The 11,677-nt window shown below is 49.5% G+C and overlaps 1 protein-coding gene across 1 annotated transcript in view; it reads right to left on the bottom strand.

Annotated features, from left to right (window-relative positions):
* The window catches only part of Htra1 (HtrA serine peptidase 1), a 48,991-nt gene extending 38,369 nt beyond the window's left edge, over positions 1-10,622 (bottom strand). The window contains exon 1 of the mRNA XM_028769415.1: positions 10,086-10,622. Coding sequence (XP_028625248.1) covers positions 10,086-10,557 — 472 coding nt within the window. The 5' untranslated portion in view covers positions 10,558-10,622. The remainder of the gene's footprint in view (positions 1-10,085) is intronic.
* Between the last annotated feature and the right edge of the window lie 1,055 nt (positions 10,623-11,677).

The raw sequence follows: 11,677 nt of genomic DNA on the forward strand, positions 1-11,677 counted from the left end.
TCTCTCTCTCTCTCTCTCTCTCTCTCTCTCTCTCTCTCTCTCTCTCTCAACAAACACTTAAAAAAGCCATCACTGGTGACAAAGGACTGTAACAACCCTTCGGGGAAAGAGTTTGACAACACCAAGGGCTACAGCAAACCTATCCACTCCTCTTCAGCTACCGTACTTGGCACTATCTATCCTAAAAGAGTTCAACACACCAAAACAATCCTTGCCATGCTAACAACCAGTGCCCCCTGAGGTGAGGCGGGGGTGAAGCTTGAGACCATAGGAACTTGAATCTCTTTCCTTGTGTATTTTGATGTTATTATGCTTTCTGATTTCCAAAAGCTGGTAGAGTACAACTTATCATCAGATATATGGAGGGAGAACCACGATGGCTAAATAACATGAAAGGAAGAAACCAAGCCTGTCTGAAGAGAAGAAAGCAGGCTCGTCCTGACGAAGTTCAAACCATAGATACATTTAGACACTGAGGCTCCTCAGCGCTGAATCAGTCACTATGATATTTGCGCAGATTTTTCCCTGAGGCAAGTGCATTGCAATTAACATTCCAGGGCCTCAAAATGCTTGAGGGGAGAAGTCAGTTACCACACGGATTGCAGAGCAGTCCTCTGTAGTCATCTTTTCAAGCAGGGAAAACAAAAATCTCTTCAATGACATTTCGAAATAAAAGACTGAGTGAAAACACCTACTGTTTCTCAGGTCTCACCGGTTGCTCCAGAAGGAGGCTGCCAAGATGGGTTCATAAGGTCGGCCCTCACCAAGCTGCACATATATACGCAGCTGGAACCATTCTGACACGGATGACAACGTGCTTTTAAAAAGACTTTATTTTTACTTGTGTGCACATGTGTGGGGTTTGCACATGTGAGAGCCAGAAGAGGGTATTGGACTATCCAGACTGGAGGTATAGGCAGTTGTAAGTCACCCAACATATTGGGAACCCAATAGGTCCTCTGCAAGAGCAGTTCGTACTACTGAGCATCTCTCCAGCCCCAGATATAAAGATATTCTAAAGAGACTATTGTGCAACACCCCACCCCACCCCACCCCACCCACCTTTGGCTATCATACCATTGAAACAATGGTCCCCAAGGAGTTGGAATTTCCCCAGGAATCTCATGCTGAGAGATGAAAAAGGGTGAAGCCTGGTGCCAGCCAGAGGAGGAGCTTGTCTTCAGGAAAGAAATTTCACACAATCCTGACATAACAGAGCATCTTCCCAGTGAGACTGGAGCTGAGACAATGATGGGTCAGTGATGGTGGGACCACATCCATGACCTAAACTGCTTACACCACGTACCTCCCTCTGACCCTCTATTTAAATCTAAACCTCATGTCAGAATTCCCACAGATAAACAGGATCACTGGACCATTCTGTCTTTCTTCCCCATGTGGCCACACTGAATATCTATTTCTGCTTTTCTCTATTAATTGTGTCTTTAACTGTCCTATTGAGGACATGTACCTGAATGTAGTTTTATTAGGGCTGCCAGGGCCCAGGCTCCGATTCCAGCAAGTCCAATAACAGCTTGTAAGAACCAAGTTCCCTTCAGGTGCCTCGGCCTTCCCACCTACAGTGTGAGGAACTGGGCAGTAAGGCCTGCAGCACCTTTGGGCTCCAGGTCACCTGCTCAGGGATACTGTCTTCCCTACAGTTAGTTGGTGGCTTTAGCCAGCCTCTGGTGTCTCCACATGGCAGTGTCTTGGTCCACAAAAGCCAAGGAAACATGAAAATGAGGAGCTGGTGTGGCTTGAGATGAGCAGTGGAAAGTACAGCAGATTCCATGGTGGCGATGATGAGCTTCTGTGGTTTGAACATGTCCCCCCAGTGGTGCTGTTAGTGGAGGAAATGCGGAATATTTGGAGACAGGGCCTTATAAGGAAACAACTGGATAACTGGGGGATCTGGCCTTTAGAGGGAAATAAGGCAGATCTCCTGGGTCCCTAGTTAGTTCTTACAAGAGGGTCGTTTCTACAGAACAAGCCTCTCTCTCTGACTTCCATGTTTTCTCATGATCTCTCCAGTTCACACTCCCAGGGTGCCACCCACCATGACATCTCTACCAGAGTCAAGGATACATCCGAAAAGTGAGCGGAATAAGCCTTTCTATAAAGTACCCAATCTCAGGTAATTTTTTGACCGTGATCAAGGACAGAAATGACCCAGTAAGCATGCACCTTATTTTCTACCTTTTCTGGATCCATCTTGGTGGGTATTTTTTGTTAGCAAGAGATCTGGAAGAGTTTGGACCTATTGTCTAGCAGTCCAGGTATCTTCCAATCATTCTTTTTCCTGGTTGACAAAGCTCATTCACCATCTCATTAGTTTATCTGACCCCACAATACCCTGCTGGTGTTTCCTAAGCAGTATCATTATCCTTAAGCAACACATCAGGAAACAATACCACAGAGAGTCAGTAACTCATGCTGGGGTGGGGCTGAGGAGATCCAGTTTACTAAAATGGAGTCCCAGAAGACAGACTGTAGCTGAGGGTGCTTTAGAATCCTTCTTTCAGGGGCTGGTGAGATGGCTCAGTGGTTAAGAGCACTGACTGCTCTTCCAGAGGTCATGAGTTCAAATCCCAGCAACCACATGGTGGCTCACAACCATCTGCAATGAGATCTGATGCCCTCTTGTGGGGTGTCTGAAGACAGCTACAGTGTACTTATAATAAATAAATAAATAAATAAAGTTTAAAAAAAAAAAAAAAAAGAATCCTTCTTTCAGACCCTGTCAACAGAGGTGCAAAATCAGTGTCTAGTTGATCTGAACAGCACCACCAATACACTACATCTGATATTTGGAAGATTCCAGCCAACAACAGCTGAACACATGCTCTTCTCGAGCCCATGTGGATCAGTTACCAACTGACCACATTCAAGGCCAGAAAATACACTCCAATAAATTCAAAAGATCAGAATCACCAAGCATGTTCTCAGACCACAATAGAACTAAACCAGAAAGTCATACAAGGGAAGAGGCTGGAAAATACTCCAAATATTTGAAGATTAACTAGCATGCTTTTAAACAACCCAAGTCAGTGAAGTCTCCCAGTCTGATAGTGAGGTGGAACCAACTTCAAATCCTAGCTCTCTCCTTAGTGGGTGGCCCTGGGTGGATGACATCTCTTAGAACCTCTACTGTTTCTATAGCTAGGCAGCAGGGTTAACACCACTGCCTTCCCGGTATCCACTAAGGAAGAAGACAAAGTCTGTCACCCAATTAGAACAGTAGTGGTCACTTTTTAGGTCACTGTGGTTTGGTGACATTTCCTTTATCCTCACCCAAGAATATAATGTTCCACTTCCAGGCAGCACAGCAGCTCGCTCGCTCTCTCTCTCTCTCTCTCTCTCTCTCTCTCTCTCTCTCTCTCTCTGTGTGTGTGTGTGTGTGTGTATGTGTGTGTGTGTGTATGTGTGTGTGTGTAATAGCAGATGTTAACTTTTGGATGAGCCCTCGCTCTCACATATCCAGCTGGCCAGCATGTACTGAGGCAACCCCAACTGGCAGCAGTCTGCATCCATCTGTCTACAGAGTGATGACTCTTACTTTGAGTATGGGCACCAAATAGCAAATTTGTCTTAGTCATAGGGCGTGAGATGCCCCAAGTGTTGGATGATCGGGTAGCATCTTGCCCAAGACTGTGTGGAAGAGAATTCTACATCTCATCCACACCGAGACAAACATGCTCCTTGCACAGGCAGCCTAGCATCTCCTTCTGGAGTGTTCATTGCACAACCAGGGAAGAAGACGTTACTGAAGTCTGAAATATTGCACAAGGCTCTGACTCATGAAGACATGGGTTATTCAAATTTGGAAATTATCAAAAATTCCAACCACGACAACCAGCCCTCCGGGAATCCGGTGCACAGATGTGACTGTCCTGTGGCTAGGGAGTAGTTGCTGTCAACCAATGCTACACAGGAACATTTAAGAAATATGCTAACTCAACAAACTGTCCTAGCAATCAAAATAATAGGGCATTTGTAAACTCCCAAATTTTGGGGGTTATTTTTCCCCCCTCTTTCCTTAAGACATGACAATTTTTTCCCTGTGAGGAATTTCCAGAACATAAAAACAAAACCAGGCCAGGTTCAAGAAGGACCTGGAGTGTCTATTAACTGCCGTCTCCTATAAGCCCCAACTCAGTAAATGAGATAGTTCATATAAAAGTCTTAAGGACTGGGAAAATGCTCAGGTCAGTAAACCAAGGCACAAGCATGAAGGCCCAGATCCGTCTCCCGAACCCATGTGAAAAAGCCAGTAACAATGGCTTACCTCTATCATCTCAGCACTGAAGAGAGTCCATGGGGCTTGCTGGCTAGGCAAGTCAGCTGAATCTATGAACTCTAGGTTCAATGAGAGGTCCTATCTCAAAATATACGGTGGGGGAGCATGGCTGAGGAAGATGATCAGCATGTGCCGATGGTCTCAGTGCTCACACATGCGAGAGTGCACATGCACGCACGCGCACACACACTCCCAGGTGCCCCACACGTGCCCCAGGAAGTCACATACTTTTCAGACAATCGATGCTGGAGTAATGACTGAGACCATATGGTCAGAGGCTATGGAAAAGCAGCCTTTGACTCCAGAGAACCTTTCCAGACTAGCAAACTCCATGTCAGCCTCAGGATGTGTTTCCATCACCCTTTCCCTGTGCATCGTCCTAACCCACCCAACTCACCAATCAGAAGTGTTCCACAGGACAGACATTCTAGACCTTTCTTCTGAACTGACTACCTCACTAAAGCTTTGATGGCCATGACAGTGGTTATCATTACAGCTGACAGAACAGAGTTCTACTTAGAAATTCACCAGATGGTGCTAAACACTTCATGAAACGACGTCCTTCCATGCTGATAGCACTGAGAAGTGTGAGCAAACAGTCCTATTTCCGTGATTGTTTTACTGGTGAGGAAACCAGTCACACATTCAGAAAGGGAAGCTCAGAAAGCAGCTTAGCCCACAGTCAGGCATCGTGAAAGCTTCTCGTCTCAATAAGAAAGGTCGGCCAATTCGACCTCTCACTCCCTATACTTCTCATACTTCTAAGCACATGGATATTGTTCAGTAAGTGGTTTGGATGGGTTTGGGGTGTACATCACTGGCTGAAAGCTGAATTCTGCCCTTCCAGCACTCTAACTGCCCCACCCTCCATTACCACTCATGTCTGTCTCTGAAGCATGTTGTCCTGGCTAATGTAACCCTGTGGTTCTAGATACCTGTCACTTAACAGGTTTGAGTCACACCAACTTTCCTGAGGTTTCTGAGTCTTTAGGGAAACATTCAAGATGTCTACTACCCTCTTCAGTTTCTCTGTTGGAAGTATTTTTCTTTTCTAATGTCAGAAAGAGTGGCAAAGCAAAAGAAACAGCTCAGTAGAGACCTTCACCAGAAGGACCAAGAGGAAGGCTCAAGGTCACAGAGAGAAGCAAAGAATTACCCTGTGGCATTGGTCCTTGGGAGTGGGCATGTGACTCCCATTGACTCCCAGAAAGATTCATAAGTTGACTGAAAGCTGAAGTAAAGGTGGCTACGGTCAAGATGGGGACATCCCTTCAGTGTCAAACTTGGCTTTACCCATCATAATTTAAGGTGGGGAGCATCTCCTAGGGCATCCAAGCCTTTGAAAAGGATACAGGAGCACAGTCTCCTCACAAACTGGTGGTTTCCTTACAAGACTCACAGGCCACTCTCACTAAAAGGGATTTCAGAAACCACTGACCCAGGCCCTTCACTGCTGTGTCCCTGAAAGCCAGAGGAGCTGGTACCAGTCAGGTCTGACCCACACAGGCCAGAGCCAGGGGTTGGTACTCAAAGCACTGCCAAGTGTGACTGCTCCCTCACAGCATCCGAGCCCAGAGCTTTGTCCATGAGAAATGTAAGCTCATGGAAAATCTGATGTCTGAAGCCAAGACACAGAATTTGCCCAGGATCACCAGGCTCCAAACCAACTCAGAATTCATCCTGCCATGCTGAGGTATCTGGCCAGCTAGCTCACAATCCCTGCTGTCCCTGACCAATCTCACTCAAGTTCCAAGGCAATGTATTTACTGTTTTCCGGGATGGGATAAAGTAAACTAAATGCCTGGCTTTCGATCCTGCTAGCTTACTAATTTTATCAAGCCTTGCTATTTAACACTTTAGCAGAGCATTAAGGGAAGAAAGACACAGGCCAGTGGGATGGGCTGTACAAAGGCCAGGGAGACAGTTTAGGATGGCAGAAACCTCCATGCTTTCTACAAACCCTGTCCTAAGAGGAAACCTCATCTCCACCCCGTATACTTTTTTTTTTTAAGAGACAAAAAGTGCATCCAACTGCCAATAGCAAAACTTGCACTGTAGATGAAAGAAAACTGTCTCCAGGAATGAATGACTGTCTTTGCCCCCACTGTGTTAACTGTGAGCTTCCTGGGGGGTGGTGGTGGGGGGGGACGACTTTGTGCTGCCTCTTGAATCTTCTGAGTCAGACAAGGCCAGGCACTAAAGCTCATAGTGACAGCCTCCTCAAGGCTCACATAAAAGACCTGCCTAAATAAAGTCCATTTTACAAACAGTTCATGCCTCTAAGAGTTCTGTTCTGTGGCCTCTGCTTTCAGAGGCTCTGGGGTGAGAGGCCAGGAGGGGAAACTTCCGAAAACCTCTAGCTGTCCCCCTCCAGCCCACCTCTGCCCCCACATGAGGCTTGGAGACCTCTAGACTTGTCAGTTTGGATATCTTGGATAGGACTGGCTTTCCTGGAGTAAGAAATGGACAGACTAGGTTTCTCCTATCCACAGTCTTTTTCCTGGCTTTTTTAGATGCAGCACCTCACATGTTGGTTAGTGTTTTGAAATGTCTCAGGATCCAGAAGAGCTGTTCTTACCCAAGAACAGTTTACAGTCTGGGACTCTGGCTTGGAGACAACTTTTCTACAACCCCTTATACTCTGGGCTTCTTCCTGGCCAGTAACTAGAGGCAACTTTGTCCTGATTCTTGTGCCTGTCAAAGGAGAGAGTCATCCCACATCGTCGTCCCAAAGCCATGGCCATCTGGACCATTGTTTATTTCAGCTCTTAGCTGCTACTTAGCTGGATCTGGTTTATAATCTCCGTTGCTCTGTCAACAGCACGGAGCGGTGGCTATGAACGGGTTCATGATCCACATATGGGCTCAAGGTGCTGCTCTGTGTGGTCAGCTGTACCAGGAGAATTACAGAACTGGCACTGTTAGCAAGACCAAAGGCCTGGTAAATCGATGCCCTGAGCAGCAGTAATTATTATATGGCACCTTTGTTGCTGTGACTCTATATGATTACACCTTTTTGTTTTAAATTTGACACAGGGTCTTAATCTGTTGCCCAAACTAGCCTCTAACCCGTGGAGCTCTTGCCGGAATCACAGGCGTGAACCACCACATCCATTCATTTTCGATTTCCTCTTGTACTCTCCTGGTCAACAATAATAACAGATCCTTGTCCTCTGGTATACTTGTGCATGTGTCAGCCAAACCCTGAAGCACTGATAATTTCTCTATATTTCCAAGCAAGATATGTTCTCTGAAGTTTTCACTAACTGACTTACAGAGTTGTATGCAGAGCGATGGCATTTTCTCCATCCAAAGGGCCTCCGTGACCCCCAAAGCAACACCTTGGACATCACCTCCCACCACATTCCCACCTGTCTCCTGAGCTTTCTGCTGAGATCCTGCCTCAGAACCTCTCTGACTTCAGTGAGTTCTCACAGTGGATTCCCTTCATGTTCTACTCAGGGGTACTTCACTGTGTCCGCACAGCTTCCATGCCATTCCCACCTACACTTTGTCCTGGAACAGGCAGCCAATTCTCCTTACTCAACTGTGGCATCAAATGAGCTAGTTACCCTGGGTAGCAGCTTCTAAAAGCGGGAGCCAGGACTGGACTGAATGAAGGCAGCTCACTGATTCCCAGAGTCTGCTCCTGGAGATACCTTAGGACAGTCTCAGATGGCAATTCAGGGTTAAGCAAGGCTAGGGTAAGCTGTGTACTCCAAGTATCTCCTACCTTTCTATCCATCCATCCACTTAACTAGAAGTCCCTAAGTGCCAGGCACACAGACACACTATGTCAGACATGATACGGAGCAGCAGATACTTACAAAAGGAGAGGAGAAGTCTGCCCACTCCCTTCTGTGGCTGTCTCCACACTGAGGGGCCACTGAGGCCCTGATGGCCAAAGAGGGACCTGTCTCCCCAAACCAACTCAACCAGCCAAGTATTTGGCCACTGCTGGTGTCAGTAACTCGGAGTCTCATGCAGCAAAGACTACAAACAGTAACAGCTATCTTGTTTTCCACCAAAATGTGCTTTCTTAAATGTTACCGGTATACACTCAGATTCTTGCAAAAGTAGCAAGATTCCTACCTTCTGCCCTCCTCCTCCAGGCTTGTCCTACACCAGACCTCCTCTGAACAGCGCCTATTCAAGAACTACTCCAGGATGTCTGCCCGTGTGACACACTACTTCCTCCCCGGGGACTGTGGGCCACCACTGTGGGTTACTTCTTCTGTCTCTCTATCTCCTGCAACACCAATCTATTCTCTACCTCTAAGTGTCCACTCAGCAACTGCGTAGTCTCTCTACTTCTCCCCAAGGTGAGATAGCAGCTCCAGCCCCATAAAGCATCTCCCACAGCCTTGACGTCTAGCTCTGGCCTGTTCTGACTGAGGCTGCCTGAGCTCAAGTGACAGCTGAGTGACCTTGGACAAGTTATTCATTCTGAGTTCCACCTCATCTAAGGCAATGACAAGGCCAGAAGCTTCCCCTTCCAGAAGCTGTGAGACCAAATAGAGTCACAGGTTAACTCACCTGTCACATGGACTGGGACTTAGAAGGTACCCATGGATCATTCCTCTCTGGAAAAAAAAAAGAAACAACTTTCTTCTCTCTAACTAGGCTGAGTTTCCTGAGGCTGAGGTCCAGCCCTGTGTTCTGGCGATAAAAATATAAACATCAGCCCACCTCTTCCTATACCACCTGGCGTACTTTCCTCTCCATTCGAGTAAAGTTTTGCCAGATCCAAAGTGGTCATACGGGACCATATTTCTATAAAGAAAAATCTAGATCAAACCCTCTCTCCTGTGCTTTCCTATTCTTCCCACCACATGCCCCGTGGGGAGGTGCTAGGTTTGGGCAGGAGCCCTGTAACTGAAGCCAAGTGCACCGGAGCCCAGCTGGCTGGTCCCCACACCGCTGGAGTGGCCAGTCTGAATTTACTGTTTTTCCACAGGGTATCTCTGGATTTAACTGAAGCATTTCTCTGGAAGGTCCTGCAGGGAGCTGGGCAGTTCTCCAAGCTCCTTCACCCTGTCACCATCACCACCTCCAGCTCTTGTTGGTACAGAAAGGTCACACATGGAAGTTGTAGAGTGCACTTTTCATCATCCCTAGTGGGCCCCTCCTCTACCTCAAATTTTGCAGTCCACTACCTGGTTGAGTTCAGGTAAAAGAACCAAAGGAAGAGTTGTGAGGCTTTTTTGTAAAGTTGTCTCAAATCAACAGACCAGAAGAGGGTCCGGGTAACTAAATTGGTCCCTGCTTAAGGAGGCGAGGTGAGAAACGGGCTTGCTGAGTTGAGCAGAGCTGTTCCCTCTCCCCAAAGTGAAAGTTTTCACGAAGAGGTTCTACAAGAAAAACACTGCCTGGATAGTTCCAAGAAGAAAGGGAGTCGCAGAGAGGGAGGAGGAAGGGAAGGCGACATGAGTTCTTGTGGTCCCAAGGCCATGTGTCACAACATTGCCAAGATCCCCGGTGCTGCTACGCGGCTTTCCCCAGAGGGACGCTGGGTCACCCCGGCCAGGGGGTGCCGGGTCAAAGCGCGCAAAGCACCTGCTTGGCATTTCAGAACGACCTGATGTTTGGCTCAGAAATGGGGCCCGAGGGAGCCTTTGAAACACAGCTACATTGAGCCGGGTCTCTCTCCCCTAGTGACTGGATGCCTAGAACTCCCCGCAGTGCTTCTCTGCCCCTCCGCATCCCCTCCCGATGGTCCTGACTGGTCGGGCTGAGTTGGCGAGAGTGGGGAGCCACCCAGGAGTGCAGCGCAGGGCGGGGCGGGTACCTTGGCCGCAGGCGCCGCGCTGCAGGACGATGACCGGCGGCTGGCGAAGCTTCTCGGCGCGGCGGCTGGCGGCGCGCAGCTGGCACAGGTTGGTGTAGGTCTTGGCGTCGCTGCCGCACACCGGCTCGCTGCTGGCACACACGCACAGGCCGGCCTGTGCGCGCCGTCGTACTGTGGCGGAGGCCGGCACCCCAAAGGGCACTACGCACTGCAGCCCCTCGCCGCAGGGACCCTCCTGCAGGCCGCACGCTGCACCCTCGAGCGCGCCGCACACCTCGCAGCAGCCGCACGCGTCGCGGACGCGGCCACCCTCGCAGTCCGTGGGCGGCGGGGCGCAGCGAGTGGGATCGCAGTGCTCGGGACAGACGGTGGCAGCTGAGGCCGAGCGGCTGGTCCCCGACGGCAACGCCAAGGAGGGAGCCGCCAGCAGCAGCAGTTGCAAAGACAGGAGCGCAGTACGCAGGGACTGCATGGCGACTCCGACGGCCACGGGCTGGACCACAGCCGAAAAAACTGCGCTCGGGACGGTGTGCCGGGGTCTTGGGGACAGCGGGTGCGAGTGCGCGCGGCCGTACGGTCAAGCTCATTGGCCTAGCGGCGGTGACGAAGCGCCAGGGGGACGGGCACCGCTCCTGGGAGGGGGGCCGAGATCGGGGACTGCCTGCGGGGACGAGGCGGGGCGACGCGCGACTCCACCCTCCGGCTGGCTCAGTTTCCCAATCTAGGCTTCTTTTTCCTCAGAGATCGAAGACCTTAAAACCAAAGTGACACTTAGCAGAGGAAAACCTGCCTACCACCGAGCGACCGCCTGGGAAAGTTCCCAGGTCGTCCAGCGCGGAGGGCGGTCACATCTACCCGGGCCACAGCTGCAATGGACCGGTGCCCGGCATGGGGGACTGTGGCTGTGAACTTGACGCCGCCATGGGAAGGCAGCGTCAGCAGGACTGGCAGAAACCCAGTGCCCAGACCTAGTTTCAAGTGGGAAAAGCAAAAAGCAGAGGCAAATGACAGCGTAAACCTTCCTAACGCTTCTTTTTTAAAGTTGTTTTCAGTGGAGTGCATGCCATAGCACGCCGCGGGTATCTGGGGTTGGTACCTGGAAGGCCAATGGCAGCATGAAGTGGCCGCCAGGCTTTGTGTGGTTTGTACTTTTTCACCCTGAGTTGTCAGGGAATGTGTGGTTACGACATAGAAGCGCCCAGTCCGAGCCTGCCGTCCCAGTGCTCCGGCAAATCAAGGTGTCCCAAAACAAGACGTTTTCCTCTGAATTCTTACATACGGATTTCAGCGACTTTGGGGACTGAGATGAATCTAAGAATCATCGGGAAGAGCATCTGTGACCCTGAAGGCAGATCTCTGTGCCTGGCCCAACACAGAACACATAAATCTTGTATTGGAAGAGGAGAGAATTAAAGTTCGTGCCCCACCCCATGCACCCTGCCGTGACACACCCCAGGGTGGTGGGTGGTGGTGTGCTGCTGACCTTGGGGCAAGGAGGAGTCGCTGATAGGGAGCTAACCTACAACAGGATTGCTCTCTTGTGCCGAGTTCCTTTTCCAGTAGGCATACTTAAAACAACTCCCCTTAAAGCA

Source organism: Grammomys surdaster, unplaced genomic scaffold (genome assembly GCF_004785775.1).
Source record: "Grammomys surdaster isolate TR1022 unplaced genomic scaffold, NIH_TR_1.0 192, whole genome shotgun sequence".
Taxonomy (NCBI): domain Eukaryota; kingdom Metazoa; phylum Chordata; class Mammalia; order Rodentia; family Muridae; genus Grammomys; species Grammomys surdaster.